At 48.5% G+C, this 20,235-nt stretch overlaps 1 protein-coding gene across 1 annotated transcript in view; it reads right to left on the bottom strand.

The window, feature by feature from the left end:
* Positions 1-20,235, bottom strand: part of LOC138291575 (uncharacterized) — a 649,831-nt gene that overhangs the window by 613,591 nt on the left and 16,005 nt on the right. The window contains exons 3-4 of the mRNA XM_069230320.1: positions 7,546-8,247; positions 2,135-3,320 (exon numbers count right to left, since the gene is read on the bottom strand). Of these exons, the coding sequence (XP_069086421.1) occupies positions 2,135-3,320; positions 7,546-8,230 (1,871 nt within the window). The 5' untranslated portion in view covers positions 8,231-8,247. The remainder of the gene's footprint in view (positions 1-2,134; positions 3,321-7,545; positions 8,248-20,235) is intronic.

Genomic DNA, 20,235 nt, shown 5'->3' with positions numbered 1-20,235 from the left:
CCCCACTTCAAACAGCTCTCAACAGGAAGGTGCACATGCAAACTCCACTTCAACCACCTCTTGACACGGCAGTGCACATGCATACCCCACTTCCATCAGATCTCAACAGGGCACTGCACATACATACCCCAATTCAACCAGCTCTCAACAGACCAGGCCACAGGCATACCCCACTTCAACCAGCTCTCAACAGACCAGGCCACAGGCATACCTCACTTCAACCAGCTCTCAATGGGGCAGTGTACATTCATACCCCACTTCAACCAGCTCTCAACAGACCAGGCCACAGGCATACCTCACTTCAACCAGCTCTCAATGGGGCAGTGCACATGCATACCCCACTTCAACCAGCTCTCAACGGGACAGGGCACATGCATACCCCACTTCAAACAGCTCTCAACAGGAGAGTGCACATGCATACCCCACTTCAAACAGCTCTCAACAGGGGAGTGCACATGCAAACCCCACTTCAACCAGCTCTCAAGGGGGCAGTGCACATGCATACCCCACTTCACCCAGCTCCCAACAGGGGAGTGCACATGCAAACCCCACTTCAACCAGCTCTCAACAGGGGAGTGCACATGCAAACCCCACTTCAACCAGCTCTCAACAGGGCAGTGGACATACAAAGGGAGTTTGGTACTTACCACACCCGTGCGTATTAGAGGAAAGTACCAGTACATTGAGGGGGAAGAGACTTCCTAGCAGCACTGCTGGACAGTACTTTTAAGTTTGGGTGGGCTCCATGCATACCATTTCTAATTACAGTTGTACCATTGGAAACTCTCTTTGGTAACATTTACACATTAGTGTCCATTACATGCTTCAGGTACCAGGTCTTTGACCCCCACCTCCCCCCAAGCATCCATTCTTCACCATAATGGGGGTGCTCAGAATTCATAACTGACAGGAGTGGAGCACACAGGAAGCACAAACCTTCTGTCCTTCATTTTCCTTCGAACATGTCCTCAGGGCCAGCATAGCGGCACTGTCACATACATGGTGTCTACACAGACGATTCGGAGGGGATAGTGGACAAGCGATAGTGAACATGGTTTTGCTGGGAGAAAACGTAATAGAGTTCTTTCTAGAGTAATATTATTCCTATGTGCAGAACTCTCTCCTTCCAACTTCTGTGAAAAAACCTTGGGGAGAACAGATGGGATGACCAGAGCAAAGATGTTTCTGAAGATGGCCTGATGAAATGGACTATCAACCTTCGATCATGCGTGTCACTGACTACACACACACACACACATATGTATACACAACAGAGATACCTCCACCAGTACCCTGATGCCAACACTATTCCTCTCTTTAGTTAAAAGGTGTTATTTCAGAGGTATTAGGCCAATTTCTCGAATCCAAACCCCTTACTACACTTTCCATAGAGTGACATTCCTAAGTATTTTCATGTCTGACAGTGTTCACAAGGAAATGAGATCAGCAACTGGTGAAAAGGATGGGGATGAAATGTACTTTGGGAGTTTATAGCCCTGGAAAGCCCCCAAAGATGAATATGCACTCTAGCTGGCATTGCCTGAATTTTTGGGACAGACTTGTTTTCTTCTAAGATGAGGCACACAGCAGATTAAACCAATTCCGCGGCTAAACTCCCTGTCCTGCATAGCGTGTCACTTCCTGCCCAACAAGCGACATCATCACAGGCCTCAACTGCAGCCCAACATTTGACATCATGACAGGCCTCACTTCCTGCCCAAGAGTTGACATCATCACCGGGCCCCACTGCTTTGTCTCCAATTGGATGTGGAAAGGTTTTTCCACACACCGACCTGTGTGTTCAGGAAAGGTTGTGGTTGAAAGGCATGTGGTTTTGCAGCTGTGAGACAAGGTTCCTCACACTTAATAAACGTTGCAAGGTACAACACTTCACTCTGCCTACATTTCCTGATGCTTTACACCCACTGTCATCAGTGGGGGTTTTGGAACCTGGTCTCACAGCTCTATCTAGATGGCCACGACCTTCAGACTCTACAACTGTAATATGAGAAAGCAAGGGGGTGTCAGAGTGTCCCCTTGACTGAGGTAACTTGATGATCCACCAATGCTTGAAATAAAGCATCCGCCAGCAGCAGCTTCGGACACACAATGACTCTTTGGCTTTCTTTTCACTCACTGTGGATCAGCAGTTTTCACATCCTGGTCTTCACTGCCCGATAGATTAACATCACATGGCTCGCTTCTTCCTTCCAGGACGTGCATTCGCTCATGTTTTACCAAATTTGATGGCCGGCTGAACTTTCTCTCACATACACTACAAGCATAGGAGTTCTGGGTTCTGTGTACCTGCTGATGTCTGACCAAATTTGATGACCTGCTGAAGCTTCTCCCGCACTCATCACACACAAACAGTTTTTGCCCAGTGTGTAGCTGCTGGTGTTCAGCCAGATACGACGAGCGGCTAAAACTCTCCCCACACACATTACAAAGGTACGGCTTCTCCCCAGTATGTAACCTGCTGTGTGTGTTCAGAGAGGACGTCTGGCTGAAGCGCTTGCCACATACTCCACACACATAGGGTTTCTCTCCTGTGTGGATTCGCTTGTGTTTCACCAGAGTAGAGGACTGGCTGAAATTCTTGCCACAGATCCCACACGTGTAGCGCTTTTCGCCAGTGTGTATTCTGTAATGGGCATTCAGGGTTGATGAGCGGTTGAAGCTTTTACTGCATTCGCTACACCTGTAATGCTTCTCCCCTGTGTGTATCCGCTGATGTGCAGAGAGCGTGGAAGACTGGCTGAAAGATTTCCCACACTCAGGACATGTGAACGGCTTTTCTCCCGTATGCATCCGCCGATGTTTGTTTAGGACTGACAGATGGCTGAAGTACTTTCCACACTCATTGCACTTGAAAGGTTTCTCTCCTGCCAGAACCCGCCTGGGTCTGGCGGTGAGAGGCGGCTTACGAGAACTCCTCACACAGTCCTTACACTTGAACGGACGGGCTTCTGTGTAGCCTCTGGGGCGGTGGAGCCGGGATGCAGTTTGAATGGAGATTTTGCCACATTCAGAGCAGGTGCACAGCTGCGACTGTCCAGAAGAAGGTGCCACCTTGCATACTTCGTCATACGCAATGGACAGGGCCACTTTGTGTCTTGTGGGGTACCGCTGCTTCCTTTGAGCTTTGTTATGCCCCAGACTGGCTTTTCCTTCCTCTGGCCACCAGATAATCTTCTCAATTTCCAAGGAATCGAACTGTTCACTGCAGAGTTCATGATTCTTTTTCTTTGTGCAACTGGGCCCAGCTTCTGTTGGTTGAAACAGACTAAAAGTCAATTCCAATTTTAAGGAACACGAATCTGCAAAATAAACAATCATGTGTTTATTATTTGCTAAAGGTGTAAAATGAGATTCTCGTAAGCTAAACGCACAAAGCTCCTTGCACACCCAATGCCTGCATATCAATATTTCGGACTACAAAGCTAATCACAAGGTTTTTGTGTGTTTGTGTCTAATTAAATAACCAGCATCAAAAATAATGTTTTTTTGGCTTCTAGAAGAATAGAAAAGTTGTTTTTCATTTTTATTTTTCACTTTTTTGGCAACAAACAGGTGCTATCCACTAGCTTTAACAGTTCCCAGAGCGAGCAGCTTTAGGCCAGCAGTCTCTCTGCGATTAGTGGTTACATGCCCCCTGCCCTCTAAAGTCCTATTGTTCTGGTGTTGCTTTTGATTTGGGCACATAGTTAGAGGCTGGATTGCAAGCAAGACTCTACACTCACAGAGCGGCAGTCTAGTGATTGCTAAATAACGCAAGTGTGTCAAAACAACAATAGGTCTTTAGAGGGAAGGGCACATGAATACTATCCAACTTAGACAACAGTCAAAAGCAACAGGCAAAGAAGGCCGCTAATCCAAACCTGCTCACCCAGCAAACAGGACTCTTGGCTCAATTCTTGAGAAGATAAAACTTCAGCTGGATTTGTCTGGCGCTGTATCAAATCCTTGCTCCATCATGGCCCGCCTGAACGTTTGGATTTGACCCGACCTTTAAAAATTCATAGCTAGACTTCTACTTATTGGATTATTCTTGTTTTGGTCGTTTTGTTCATAAAAATAGAATTTATTTTTCTAACCTGGTGTGGCTTACCCTCTCTAGGACATTGGTTCCTGCTTGGACAGGGTGCATATTCCTGCCAACCAGAAACCCAAGTTTTAGCCTTAGTGCAGGGGTTGGATAGGACTTGTGTTTGTGCAGTGACACACAGCGAGCTGCTGTACACTACCACTCCATATATAGACCCATGCAAATCAATTCTCCCTGACTGATACCTTTGATTCTTCCAAAGTTTCTCTATTCCCATTTTGTCCTGGTGTGTCTGTGACCTCATCTGCCAAGATGGAGTTTGAGCTGGCCAACCCACAGAGCTACACAGTGGCCCATCTCAAAGAATTGTGCCAGGAGAGGAGGCTTCTTGCTAAAGAGAGCTCTAAGAAGGCAGAGCTCTAGAAGGCTTAAAGGGTATGGGCAGAGGACCACCAGACCCACCCAGACAATGAGGAGGAGGAGGCAAAAATGAGGAGGATGTGGAACATGACCTGCCAGGGGGTCTTGATATGCAACTTGTTGAGAAGAAGGAACATCCACCCTGGACTGGAAGTACACCCAGGGAGCAGTGTGTCATCCAATTACCTGTCCTCAGATGAACTAGAGGACAGGAGGGAGGAAAGGAAATTGGAACTAGAGCTAGCCAAATTAAAAATGGAGAAGGAGCAAGCTCTAGAAGAAAAGAGGCTGCCCATGGAGTAAAAGAGAATGACCCATGAGCTGACCCTCATGCAGCTGGACATTCAAGTCATGCAAGTGGAGTCCAGCAGTAATGGTGGCAGCATACCTGCAGTGTCCACTGGTGAAGTAAGGGTTTGCATCCTAAAAGATATGGTGCCCAGTTGTGTGGTGGGGGGATTACACAGATAAATGGTGCGCACAAGGTTTCTGAGGAGTCCTGGGACGGTAGCTTGTGGAGGCAGATGCCAACAGTGGGGAGGGACACATTCTTAACAGTGGGGGGGGGGGGGGGGGGGGGAGGAGGGGGGGGAGGAACAAACACATTTAATTGCAATGAACGCCATTCTTGTCAGCAAATTTATTCTGACCCCTGGGAAATATAGGCAGAGATTCAGGGTCAGACACAAAATCTCATCACAAACATGGGTGGATTTTCTTGACTAAGGCAGAAAGGCACTGAAGGGCTGGGTGAGGGGCACCAAGGCTGATGATTATTCAGGGCTGTACAACTTAATTTTGAAGGCGCATATATTCTTGACACTTGTTTTCCAGAGCTGCGCTGTTAAACCCAACAGCCTTCGGGTAGTCACCCCCAACGTTCTGCCTGCCAGTGCTAAAGTGCATATGCTCTCTCCCTTAAAACATGATAACATTAGTTCATATCCAATTGGCATATTTGATCTACTTGTAAGTCCCTAGTAAAGTGCACTACATGTGCACAGGGCCTGTAAATTAAATGTTACTAGATGGACTGCAGTACTGTTGTGCTACCCACATAAGTAGCCCCTTAAACATGTCTCAGGCCTGCCATTGCAGAGCCTCTGTGTGCCGTTATACTGCCATGTCGACTTGGCATTTAAACCTCTTGCCAAGCATTAAACTTCCCATTTCTTACATACAAGTCACCCCTAAGGTAGGCCTTAGGTAGCCCATACGGCATAGGGCTATGTAATTAAAAGGCAAGACATTTACTTTTAAATTTTACATATCCTGGTAGTGAAAAACTCCCAAATTTGTATTTCAATACTGTGAGGCCTATCCCTATCATTGGTTAACACTGAGAACTCCTTATTATATTTAATAAGTTGTAATTCCTGATTGAGAAGGAATAGACATGTCATGTTTAGTACCTATGGAATTTTAGTAATAAATCCTCTTTAATGGTAAAGTCGATTTATTATTACACATTTTGAAAATGCCACTTTTAGAAAGTTGGCATTTTCCTGCTCTTAGCCCTGGGTGCCTATAGCCTGTCTCCAATACACAGCTGGGGTGGGGTGACAGATGAATTCCCTCTAGACAGCCACACACAAAGGACTCCTAGGTGTGACTGGTGGGCCATCAACATCCTGATGGGCCATGTCCTGCTCGAACAGAGGACTACATACCCTCAAGTAGTGAGCCAGGGGCCGTGGCAGCAGGAAACAACCTCTGTGCACTGCAAAGACCCTTCTTTGAATTCAACCCCACTTCAAAGGAACAAATGGGTATAAGCACTGGACCTCTGACCCTACCAACTCAGTGCACTGCTCTATGTGACAAACTTTGCCAGAAAGAAGGACGGTTGTGCTACTGCAAGGATTGCCACTATGGACTTCCGCTCTGGAAGAACTGCTTTTCTGCTGTGCTGCCCTGGTGAGGAAAGACTGGACCCATCTTAGTTGAACCTGGGGTGACTCCAAGGGCTTGCCTCCTATTTTATGAAGTCTCAGGAACACCAAAAACTTCCAGCTCACTTGCTACTGCTCCTAGACCAGTCTTCAACAAGCTCCTGACCCCCAAGAGGCACCTCTCCAGTCCTGGACCCTTGGAAGTGGTTTCTGGCTTCCAAAATCAAGCTATTGGGCTATTTAGAAATGTGAACGGGCCCACTAGCACCAGAACCGCAACGCTCGCCCAAAGAATCAGCACAAGCCGCAGCAGACCCGTCTCTTTGCACAGCAAGCACTGCCGCTCATAAAATGTCAGCTGGACTTGTCTGTGACTGTATTTGACTCACGCTCTACTGTGATAGGCCTGAACTTTTGGATTTAACCCAGTCTAGTGCAACCAGGTATACCCGGTTGGTGCTTTATATTTTTAAGCACTACATTTTAATCCTTAAAAAATTCACTGTGTTACTGTCTGATGTGTTGTACGAGTACTTTACACATTGGCTCTTAAGTTAAGCTGGTCTTCTCTGTGTGAAGATACTACAGGGTGAGCACAGGTTAGTGGATTGTGTGTATCTGACTTACCCTCACTAGGATTGCGGCTCCTGCTTGGACAGGGTGCTTATCTCTGCCAACCAGAAACCCAGTTTCTAATAAGGATGATGAAGAAACTGGGGAGGGGCATTCACAAGAGGAGAAATGAAATGCACAGACTAGGAAACAAGACTAATGAGATTGGTGAGAAGCCAACAGCTGAGAAGCAATGTATCACAGTGGTGCCAAAAGGAATGACATTTTGTTGGAATGGATGTGGGCTGCACAAATGAGTGACGGAGTACACGCATGACAACGTATCGAGTGCCCCAAGAGACACTTTCAGTTGCAAGCCAGACAGATTGCCATTGTCAAATCTGACCATAACTGCACTTTGGCTGTGTTTTTTTCAGTATATTTGAAAAGAGTTTTTAATAGCATGTTATGGAGTCATAAGCAAGCCTAAAATTACATTAACCTTTGTATTTTTTCTGTGAAAACAGTTTTTACTATAAATGTTTCACAAAACACGAGTCTGACAAAAAAACCCACTTAAGTAGTCTCTAGGCCAGACCTCAAACACTTGTAGTGTAAGTGCATCAGTCTCACCTTCTAATGAGGCACTGGTAGCATGTCCTTGGTGTAACCTGTGATAACGACAGACAGGAAGGCCCGTGCTTACGTTCTCTTCTGAAACACAGTGGCCTCCGAACGACGAATTCTGCTCTTCTTCACTGGGCTCCTTTCCCTCCAGGTCTTCGGTCTCCCAGTCCGACGGCTCCTCTTCTTTTATTATGATTACTCTATTAAAGTGGCCATTTTCTTCCAAACGAGCCGTAGCCTCAGTTCCATGATGTGGAACTGTAAGAGTTGGTGAACCCTCGTCCTCAGAGCTGTGGTGATCATCGTCAGACCAGGCCTCTAGGAAATGGACATTTCCTGTGTGTCCCTGCCTCCGTCTCTCTGAAAGAAGACTGTGTGAGCCCCCACTCCTAGATCGCTCTGAGGCAGAAGAGGTCCCGTATTCTTCTGCATGTTTCTTCAAGGTTGCAGAAACATGTGGATCAGTGTCATTCAGTCCCCACCCATCTTCAGGCCTTGATCGCTCTTCAGAGTCTCGACTATCACTGAGAGACGGGTCCTCTCCACCTTCAGAGCGCTCCCCGTCACCTTCAGACGGCTCCTCGCTACCTTCAGAGCGCTTCTCTCTCTGTCTCATGTTCCGTCTCTTGTTGTTACAATAGTAGTGTTTGATAGTGGGCAACTTCATCCATTGCTCCGTCCTTGATATCATCAAAGGTCTCACACAAACTGTTCAGGTAAATAGAAACAAGTTAGAACAGAGTTGTAGACACTTGCTGCTAGCATATAGCTGATAAAGTGCGAGTTACACAAATGTTTCAGACAGTATCACCTATCACAGCTAATCTGATATGGACCTTGCCACAATCTCCACCAAAAAGCCTGAATGTTGAGTTTACCCACTACTTTAACAGATGCCATCACTTGGCACAGGCACAACCAAGGCCCAGGCTTACAGGCATGAATGAATGTTAGAAGCGACATTTGTAACCCAAACCTAAGACTGGTAGGCACAGTAGCGTCACACCTTTTAAGCAGCAAGACCAGTCTAAATGCGGAAAGAGTCTACATGGAGGGGTAGGGAGCCACGTTTCCCAGTGAAAACAACCTCCTTGAGTGGAGAAGACACACATTAAATGCAATATAGTTCGCTTCTCACTGGAAGTCACAACAGCATCATCACATGACTAGGCACCTTCATTTCCCAACACTGTATAAAAATAAAGATGAAATCTATTGGTCTCCTTTAGTCCACAAAGTGGTAGATTTTACCCAAATGCAGCCCTTGCCTGTTTTGAAACTGAACAGGTGCATGGGACTAACACACATTAACCGACAGCAGGAAAGACAGAGAGCTGTACTGCTACGGTTCGACATCGTGAGATGTTGTTAAATTGGCATTATCCAAGGATGTGGGAGCAGGTAGGCTGTGCCCACAGACCCAACCCGTAACTCTTGTATGTGACAATTTAACAGTTATTTACATTTCAGTATACCCAATTATTTCATTACAGTTTCTGGTTTTGTTGCAAATCATAAACCTGCGCTAGAAGGCTATAAAACTGGGGACCGGAAGTGAAGCATAACATACACAGTTTTGCCTTGGGTTTCACGCTGGTTCGGTAATAGTGCTTATCGCCAACAGATCTGCCTTCAAAGAGGGACAAGATGTACAGACGAATGCAGCGAAACCAGCCTAAATGTGTTTTAATTCTTACAGCCAGTAGAAGAAAATGTTGGAATCTACCGAGAAGACAGAGAAATATATTTTTAGTATCTATTTTAATGCAAAACTGTTATAAATATATACAATTGAGCAAGAAAAACTTTAATAGCTGAAGTATTAGAGAAAATTCAGGCTTTAAAAAACGTACTTGACAGCTCGCATTAGCAACTTCTTAGTTAATGGTTCTCTTCTTTGGACCTCTTCACTGACCAAAGCTGCAGGTAAATTCGTTTCAGAGCAAGAGTGTCCCTTCAAACATATATAAATACTGCAGGCTCACAACCGGTCAGGACCAGCAGCTGGTTAAGTGGCCTGAACTCTTCTGTGTCTGCACATGTGCTGATAGGGAATCAAATCCACTCCTGGATGAATGCTTAGAAATACAATGCTCAAAGTTGTATTTCTGCAGGCAAAGTGCTGTTAACTAAATCTAGGGCTGGCCTGACTGAGCGTGCTGCACACGACAAGGGGCAACTTACCAGAATCGTAGCCACTTTCAAGATCTTCTATGAAACATACACAGGTTTGAAGCAATGCCAATCCATGTAAGCCTCACCCCGACGAGCTAAAACGAACTGAGGAATAATCCAAGAATGCCAGGATCCTAACAAGCAGTGGCAAAACCAATAGGCCTCAGGAATGAGCGATATATTGCCTTTGGCAATGGGGTAGGGGTGGCGAACGGGAGGGGGGGATTATAAAAACCACGGCCCAAAACCAGAGGGCAAGAAGCAAGTTAAAAATGGGAAAGGTGGCACAAATAAAGGGCAAGAAACAAGCAAAAAATGGGAAGAGAGGTGCAACAGAGGGCAACAAACTGGTAGAGAGAGGCACAAACAGAGGGCAAGAAACAGGTAGAGAGAGGCACAAACAGAGGGAAAGAAACGGGTAGAGAGAGGCACAAACAAAGGGCAGGAAACGGGTAGAGAGAGGTGTAGGAGGCTGGACTGGCTTGTAGTGAGTACCAAGGGGTACTTGCACCTTGCACCAGGCCCAGTTATCCCTTATTAGTGTATAGGGTGTCTAGCAGCTTAGGCTGATAGATAATGGTAGCTTAGCAGAGCAGCTTAGGCTGAACTAGGAGACGTGTGAAGCTACTACAGTACCACTAGTGTCACTTGCACAATATCATAAGAAAACACAATACACAGATATATATACTAAAAATAAAGGTACTTTATTTTTATGACAATATGCCAAAGTATCTCAGAGTGTACCCTCAGTATGAGGATAGCAAATATACACAAGATATATGTACACAATACCAAAAATATGCAGTATAGTCTTAGAAAACAGTGCAAACAATGTATAGTTACAATAGGATGCAATGGGGACACATAGGGATAGGGGCAACACAAACCATATACTCCAAAAGTGGAATGCGAACCACGAATGGACCCCAAACCTATGTGACCTTGTAGAGGGTCGCTGGGACTATTAGAAAATAGTAAGGGTTAGAAAAATAGCCCACCCCAAGACCCTGAAAAGTGAGTGCAAAGTGCACTAAAGTTCCCCAAAGGACAAATAGTCGTGATAGGGGAATTCTGCAGGAAAGACACAAACCAGCAATGCAACAACGATGGATTTCCAGTCGAGGGTAACTGTGGAACAAGGGGACCAAGTCCAAAAGTCACAAGCAAGTCGGAGAGGGGCAGATGCCCAGGAAATGCCAGCTGTGGGTGCAAAGAAGCTGCTACTGGACAGTAGAAGCTGAGGATTCTGCAGGAACGACAAGGGCTAGAGACTTCCCCTTTGGAGGATGGATCCCCCACGCCGTGGAGAGTCGTGCAGAAGTGTTTTCCCGCCGAAAGATCGCCAACAAGCCTTGCTAGCTGCAAGTCGTGCGGTTAGCGTTTTTGGATGCTGCTGTGGCCCAGGATGTCGCCAATTGCGTCTGGGGACAGAGGGGGCGTCGAGCAAGACAAGGAGCCCTCTCAGAAGCAGGCAGCACCCGCAGAAGTGCCGGAACAGGCACTACGAAGAGGAGTAAAACGGTGCTCACCCAAAGTTGCACAAAGGAGTCCCACGTCGCCGGAGACCAACTTAGAATGTCGTGCAATGCAGGTTAGAGTGCCGTGGACCCAGGCTTGGCTGTGCACAAAGGATTTCCGCCGGAAGTGCACAGAGGCCGGAGTAGCTGCAAAAGACGCCGTTCCCAGCAATGCAGTCTGGCGTGGGGAGGCAAGGACTTACCTCCACCAAACTTGGACTGAAGAGTCACTGGACTGTGGGAGTCACTTGGAGTTGCTGGAATCAAGGGACCTTGCTCGTCGTGCTGAGAGGAGACCCAGAGTACCGGTAATGCAGTTCTTTGGTGCCTGCGGTTGCAGGGGGAAGATTCCGTCGACCCACGGGAGATTTCTTCAGAGCTTCTAGTGCAGAGAGGAGGCAGACTACCCCCACAGCATGCACCACCAGGAAAACAGTTGAGAAGGCGGCAGGATCAGCGTTACAGAGTTGCAGTAGTCGTCTTAGCTACTTTGTTGCAGTTTTGCAGGCTTCCAGCGCGGTCAGCAGTCGATTCCTTGGCAGAAGGTGAAGAGAGAGATGCAGAGGAACTCTGATGAGCTCTTGCATTCGTTATCTAAGGAATCCCCAGAGACAGAGACCCTAAATAGCCAGAAAAGAGGGTTTGGCTACTTAGGAGAGAGGATAGGCTAGCAACACCTGAAGGAGCCTATCAGAAGGAGTCTCTGATGTCACCTGGTGGCACTGGCCACTCAGAGCAGTCCAGTGTGCCAGCAGCACCTCTGTTTTCAAGATGGCAGAAGTCTGGAGCACACTGGAGGAGCTCTGGACACCTCCCAGGGGAGGTGCAGGTCAGGGGAGTGGTCACTCCCCTTTCCTTTGTCCAGTTTCGCGCCAGAGCAGGGCTAAGGGGTCCCTGAACCGGTGTAGACTGGCTTATGCAGAAATGGGCACCATCTGTGCCCATGAAAGCATTTCCAGAGGCTGGGGGAGGCTACTCCTCCCCTGCCTTCACACCATTTTCCAAAGGGAGAGGGTGTAACACCCTCTCTCAGAGGAAGTCCTTTGTTCTGCCATCCTGGGACAAGCCTGGCTGGACCCCAGGAGGGCAGAAACCTGTCTGAGGGGTTGGCAGCAGCAGCAGCTGCAGTGAAACCCCTGAAAAGGCAGTTTGGCAGTACCAGGGTCTGTGCTACAGACCACTGGGATCATGGGATTGTGCCAACTATGTGTTCCATGATCATAGACATGTTACATGGCCATATTCGGAGTTACCATTTTGAAGCTACACATAGGTAGTGACCTATGTGTAGTGCACGCGTGTAATGGTGTCCCCGCACTCACAAAGTCCGGGGAATTTGCCCTGAACAATGTGGGAGCACCTTGGCTAGTGCCAGGGTGCCCACACACTAAGTAACTTTGCACCTAACCTTTACCAGGTAAAGGTTAGACATATAGGTGACTTATAAGTTACTTAAGTGCAGTGGTAAATGGCTGTGAAATAACGTGGACGTTATTTCACTCAGGCTGCAGTGGCAGGCCTGTGTAAGAATTGTCAGAGCTCCCTATGGGTGGCAAAAGAAATGCTGCAGCCCATAGGGATCTCCTGGAACCCCAATACCCTGGGTACCTCAGTACCATATACTAGGGAATTATAAGGGTGTTCCAGTAAGCTAATGTAAATTGGTAAAATTGGTCACTAGCCTGTTAGTGACAATTTGAAAGAAATGAGAGAGCATAACCAATGAGGTTCTGGTTAGCAGAGCCTCAGTGAGACAGTTAGGCACCACACAGGGAACACATACATATAGGCCACAAACTTATGAGCACTGGGGTCCTGACTAGCAGGGTCCCAGTGACACATACCAAACATACTGAAAACATAGGGTTTTCACTATGAGCACTGGGCCCTGGCTAGCAGGATCCCAGTGAGACAGTGAAAACACCCTGACATACACTCACAAACAGGCCAAAAGTGGGGGTAACAAGGCTAGAAAGAGGCTACTTTCTCACAAGAGGCACAACCAGAGGGCAAGAAACGGGTAGAGAGAGGCAAAAACAGAGGGCAAGAAACAAGCAAACAATGGGACGAGAGGCACAAACAAAGGGCAAGAAAAATGAAGAGAGGCACAAACAGGGCAAGAAACGGGTACAGAAAGGCACAAACGGGGCAGGAAACGGGTAGAGAGTGGCACAACAATAGGGTAAGGAATGGGTAGAGAGAGGCACAAACAGGGCAAGGAACGGGTAGAGAAAGACACACACAGAGGGCAAGAAACGGGTAAAGGCACAACCAGAGGGCTAGAAACGGGTAGAGAGAGGCACAACCTGAGGGCAAGAAACGGGTAGAGAGAGGCACAACCTGAGGGCAATAAATGGGTCGAGAGAGGCACAGAGGGCAACAAACGGGTACAGAAAGGCACAACCAAAGGGCAAGAAACGGGTAGAGAGAGGCACAAACAGAGGGCAAGAAACGGTAAAAGAGAAGCACAACCACAGGGCAAGAAATGGGTAGAGAGAAGCACAACCAGAGGGCAGGAAACGGCTAGAGCGAGGCACAAACAGAGGGCAAGAAACAGGTAGAGAGAGGCACAAACAGAGGGAAAGAAACGGGTAGAGAGAGGCACAAACAAAGGGCAGGAAACGGGTAGAGAGAGGCACAACCAGAGGGCAAGAAACGGGTAGAGAGAGGCACAACCAGAGGGCAAGAAACGGGTAGAGAGAGGCACAAACAGAGGGCAAGAAACAGGTAGAGAAAGGCACAAACAGAGGGAAAGAAACGGGTAGAGAAAGGCACAAACAGAGGGAAAGAAACGGGAAGAGAAAGGCACAAACAGAGGGAAAGAAACAGGTAGAGAGAGGCACAACCAGTTGTGCACATGTAGACTGCACACAGTGTCACCAGTGATATGTATACTGCACATAGTGTCACTAGTGCACCAGTCATATGTAGACTGCACACAGTATCACTAGTGCACCAGCGATGTGTAAATGTAGACTGCACACAGTGTCACTAGTGCACCAGTGATGTGTAGACTGCACACAGTGTCACTAGTGCACCAGTGATATGAAACTGCACACTGTGTCACTAATGCACCGGTGATATGCAGACTGCACACGGTGTCACTAGTGCACCAGTGATGTGTAAATGTAGACTGCACAGTGTTACTAGTGCACCAGTGATATATAGACTGCACACATTATGACTAGTGCCCCAGTGATATGTAAAGTGCACAGTGTCACTATTGCACCAGTGATATGTAGTCTGCACACAGTGTCACTAGTGCACCAGCGATGTGTAAATGTATACTGCACACAGTATCACTAGTGCACCAGCGATATGTAGACTGTACAGTGTCACCAGCGATGTGTAAATGTATACTGCACACTGTCACTAGTGCACCAGTGATATGTAGCCTGCACACAGTGTCACCGGTGATGTGTAGACTGCATAGAGTGTCACCAGTGATGTGTAGCCTGCACAGTGTCACCAGTGATGTGTAAATGTATACTGCACAGTGTCACTAGTGCACCAGTGATATGTAGCCTGCACACAGTGTCACCGGTGATGTGTAGACTGCATAGAGTGTCACCAGTGATGTGTAGCCTGCACAGTGTCACCAGTGATGTGTAAATGTATACTGCACAGTGTCAGTAGTGCACCAGTGATATGTAGCCTGCACATGGTGTTTCCAGTGATGTTTAGACCGCACACAGTATCACTAGTGCACCAGTGATATGTAGCCTGCACACAGTGTCACCAGTGATGTGTAGACTGCATACAGTGTCACCATTGATGTGTAAATGTAGACTGCACAGTGTCACTAGTGCACCAGTGATGTGTAAATGTTGACTGCACACAGAATCGCTAGTGATGCGTAAATGTAGACTGCACATAGGGTCATCAGTGATATGTAGACTGCAAACATCACTAGTGCACCAGTGATGTGTAGACTGCAAACAGTGTCACCAGTGATATGTAAATGTAGACTGCAGTGTCACTAGTGCACCAGCGATATGTAGACGGCACAGTGTCAGAAGAAGAAGAAGTGTGCTGGGACCCTGCTAACCAGGCTCCAGCACCAGTGTTCTTTCACCTAAAATGTACCATTGTTTCCACAATTGGTACAACCCTGGCACCCAGGTAAGTCCCTTGTAACTGGTACCCCTGGTACCAAGGGCCCTGATGCCAGGGAAGGTCTCTAAGGGCTGCAGCATGTCATATGCCACCCTGGGGACCCCTCACTCAGCACAGACACACTGCTTGCCAGCTTGTGTGCTGGTGGGGAGAAAATGAATAAGTCGATATTGCACTCCCCTCAGGGTGCCATGCCAACCTCACACTGCCTGTGGCATAGGTAAGTCACCCCTGTAGCAGGCCTTACAGCCATAAGGCAGGGTGCACTATACCCCAGGTGAGGGCATAGGTGCATGAGCACTATGCCCCTACAGTGTCTAAGCAAAACCTTAGACATTGTAAGTGCAGGGTAGCCATAAGAGTATATGGTCTGGGAGTCTGTTAAAAACGAACTCCACAGCTCCATAATGGCTACACTGAATACTGGGAAGTTTGGTATCAAACTTCTCAGAATAATAAACCCACACTGATGCCAGTGTTGGATTTATTAAAAAATGCACACAGAGTGCATCTTAGAGATGCCCCCTGTATTTTACCCAATTGTTCAGTGCAGGACTGACTGGTCTGTGCCAGCCTGCTGCTGAGAGACGAGTTTCTGACCCCATGTGGTGAGGGCCTTTGTGCTCTCTGAGGACAGAAACAAAAGCCTGCTCTGGCTGGAGGTGCTTCACACCTCCCCCTGCAGGAACTGTAACACCTAGCAGTGAGCCTCAAAGGCTCAGGCTTCGTGTTACAATGTCCCAGGGAACTCAAACTAGTGGAGATCACTGCCCACTAGACGCAGCCCCCACTTTTGGCGGCAAGTCCAGAGGAGATAATGAGAAAAACAAGGAGGAGTCACTGGCCAGTCAGGACAGCCCCTAAGGTGTCCTGAGCTGAGGTGACTCTGACTTTTAGAAATCCTCCATCTTGCAGATGGAGGATTCCCCCAATAGGATTAGAGATGTGCCCCCCTCCCCTCAGGGAGGAGGCACAAAGAGGGTGTAGCCACCCTCAAGGACAGTAGCCATTGGCTACTGCCCTCCCAGACGTAAACACACCCCTAAATTCAGTATTTAGGGGCTCCCCAGAACCTAGGAAACTAGATTCCTGCAACCTAAGAAGAAGAGGACTGCTAAGCTGAAAAACCCTGCAGAGAAGACGGAGACACCAACTGCTTTGGCCCCAGCTCTACCAGCCTGTCTCCCCCCCTTCTAAAGACACTGCTCCCGCGACGCTTTCCCCAGGGACCAGCGACCTCTGAATCCTCAGAGGACTGCCCTGCTCTAGAAGGACCAAGAACTCCCGAGGACAGCAGCCCTGTTCACCAAAGACTGCAAATTTGTAACAAAGGAGCAACTTTAAAACAACTTGCGTTTCCCGCCGGAAGCGTGAGACTTGACACTCTGCATCTGACGCCCCCGGCTCGACTTGTGGAGAACAATCACTTCAGGGAGGACTCCCCGGCGACTGCGAGACTGTGAATAGCCAGAGTTGCCCCCCCTGAGCCCCCACAGCGACGCCTGCAGAGGGAATCCCGAGGCTCCCCCTGACTGCGACTGCCTGCTCCTCAGATCCCGACGCCTGGTAAAGACTCTGCATCCGCAGTCCCCAGGACCTGAAGGATCCGAACTCCAGTGCAGGAGTGACCCCCAGGAGGCCCTCTCCCTTGCCCAGGTGGTGGCTACCCCGAGGAGCCCCCCCCCTGCCTGCATCGCTGAAGAGACCCCTTGGTCTCCCATTGAAACCTATTGAAAACCCGACGCATGTTTGCACACTGCACCCGGCCGCCCCCGCGCTGCTGAGGGTGTACTTTCTGTGTGGACTTGTCCCCCCCCCCCCGGAGCCCTACAAAACCCCCCTGGTCTGCCCTCCGAAGACGCGGGTACTTACCTACTGGCAGACTGGAACCCCCTTCTCCATTGAAGCCTATGCGTTTTGGGCACCACTTTGACCTCTGCACCTGACCGGCCCTGAGCTGCTGGTGTGGTAACTTTGGGGTTGCTCTGAACCCCCAACGGTTGGCTACCTTGGACCCAAACTTGAACCCCGTAGGTGGTTTACTTACCTGCAAAAACTAACAAACTCTTACTCCCTCCAGGAACTGTTAAAAATTGCACTGTCTAGTTTTAAAATAGCTATATGTGATTTATGTGAAAAGTGTATATGCTATTTTTCTAATTCAAAGTTCCTAAAGTACCTACCTGCAATACCTTTCATTTGAAGTATTACATGTAAATCTTGAACCTGTGGTTCTTAAAATAAACTAAGAAAATATATTTTTCTATACAAAAAACTATTGGCCTGGAATTGTCTCCGAGTGTGTGTTCCTCATTTATTGCCTGTGTGTGTACAACAAATGTTTAACACGACTCCTTTGATAAAGCCTACTGCTCGACCACACTACCATAAAATAGAGCATTAGTATTATCTCTTTTTGCCACTATCTTACCTCTAAGGGGAACCCTTGGACTCTGTGCATACTATTCCTTACTTTGAAATAGTGCATACAGAGCCAACTTCCTACATATGCACACTGCACAGTGCCACTAGTGCACCAGTGATGTGTAAATGTAGACTGCACAGTGTCACTAGTGCGCCAGTGATGTGTAGAGTGCAGTGTCACCAGCGATGTGTAAATGTATACTGCACACAGTGTCACTAGTGTTCCAGTGATATGCACACTGCATAGTGTCACTAGTGCACCAGTGATGTGTAAATGTAGACTGCACAGTGTCACTAGTGCACCAGTGATGTGTAAATGCAGACTTCACACATTGTCACCAGTGCACCTACTACGGAGAGCACCATCAGAGCACTAATCATGGTGCAAGCCTCCACAGGTCTGGGGCCCACTCTCCTGGGGTGGGAGCGGAGGGGTAGAGGACTCGGACCTGCCTCCCCACCCCCCTGGGCTAAGACACAGGGTCAGGACCTGCCAGAGGTCCTCCCAACCCAGCACCCCCCAGGAAAGGGGAGACCCTCAGTGTATAACACCTGCCCTGACTCCCTCTACTGAGGGCACAGACTCACCTGGGCTCCGGCGGAACCATCACCGGCCTCGGTTCCCTTCCTTTCACTCTCTTCTGCATCTTCTCCCTGCACCGGAAGTACACCCTTGACCCGGAAGTAAAATATCCCAGCTCCGTCCCTTTCTTCGAGAGAGGTTACTGGAGGGCTGGAGGCAAAGCCTGGAAGGTTAGCCAATCAGAAGCGTGAACGTGATAATGGACAGTTAGAGTGAAGAATGACAGCTGTGAGAAAGTAGCCTCTTTCTAGCCCAGTTACCCCCACTTTTGGCCTGTTTGTGAGTATATGTCAGGGTGTTTTCACTCTCTTACTGGGATCCTGCTAGCCAGGGCCCAGTGCTCATAGTGAAAACCCTAGGTTGTCAGTGTGTTTGTTATGTGTCACTGGGACCCTGCTAGCCAGGACCCCAGTGCTCATAAGTTTCTGGCCTATATGTATGTGTTCCCTGTGTGATGCCTAACTGTCTCACTGAGGCTCTGCTAACCAGAACCTCAGTGGTTATGCTCTCTCTGCATTCCAAATTGTCACTAACAGGCTAGTGACCAATTTTACCAATTCACATTGGCATACTGGAACACCCTTATAATTCCCTAGTATATGGTACTGAGGTACCCAGGGTATTGGGGTTCCAGGAGATCCCTATGGGCTGCAGCATTTCTTTTGCCACCCATAGGGAGATCTGACAATTCTTACACAGGCCTGCCAGTGCAGCCTGAGTGAAATAATGTCCACATTATTTCACAGCCATTTTACACTACACATAAGTAACTTATAAGTCACCTATATGTCTAACCTTCACCTGATGAAGGCTGGGGGCAAAGTTACTTAGTGTGTGGGCACCCAGGCACTAGCCAGGGTGCCCCCACATCGTTCAGGGCAAATTCGCCGGACTTTGAGAGTGCGGGGACACCATGACACGCGTGCACTGTACATAGGTCTCTACCTATGTATAGCATCACAATGGTAACTCTGAACATGGCCATGTAATATGTCTAGGATCATGGAATTGTCACCCCAATGCCATTTTGGCATTGGGGGGGACAATTCCATGATCCCCCGGGTCTCTAGCACAGAACCCGGGTACTGCCAAACTGCCTTTCCCGGGGTTTCACTGCAGCTGCTGCTGCTGCCAACCCCTCAGACAGGTTTCTGCCCTCCTGGGGTCCAGCCAGGCCTGGCCCAGGAAGGCCGAACAAAGGACTTCCTCAGAGAGAGGGTGTTACACCCTCTCCCTTTGGAAAAAGGTGTCAGGGCTGGGGAGGAGTAGTGCCCATCTCTGCATAAGCCAGTCTACACCGGTTCAGGGATCCCCCAGCTCTGCTCTGGCGCGAAACTGGACAAAGGAAAGGGGAGTGACCACTCCCCAGACCTGCACCTGTCAGGGGATGTGCCCAGAGCTCCTCCAGCGTGCCCCAGACCTCTGCCATCTTGGATTCAGAGGTGTGCTGGCACACTGGACTGCTCTGAGTGGCCAGGGCCAGCAGGTGACGTCAGAGACTCCTTCTAATAGGCTCTTACCTTTCTTACTAGCCTATTCTCCTTCCTAGGTAGCCAAACCTCCTTTTCTGGCAAATCAGGGTCTCTGCTTTGGGGAATTCTTCGGATACCGAATGCAAGAGCTCACCAGAGTTCCTCTGCATCTCTCTCTTCACCTTCTGCCAAAGGATCGACCGCTGACTGCTCAGGACGCCTGCAAAACCGCAACAAAGTAGCAAAGACAACTACTGCAACCTTGTATCGCTTCATCCTGCCGGCTTTCTCGCCTGTTTCCTGGTGGTGCATGCTCTGGGGGTAGCCTGCCTCCTTCTTGCACCAGGAGCTCTGAAGAAATCCCCCGTAGGTCGATGGAATCTTCCCCCTGCAACCGCAGGCAACA

This window comes from Pleurodeles waltl, chromosome 1_1 (assembly GCF_031143425.1).
Source record: "Pleurodeles waltl isolate 20211129_DDA chromosome 1_1, aPleWal1.hap1.20221129, whole genome shotgun sequence".
Classification (NCBI taxonomy): domain Eukaryota; kingdom Metazoa; phylum Chordata; class Amphibia; order Caudata; family Salamandridae; genus Pleurodeles; species Pleurodeles waltl.
This window is presented reverse-complemented; position numbering and strand designations above follow the sequence as displayed.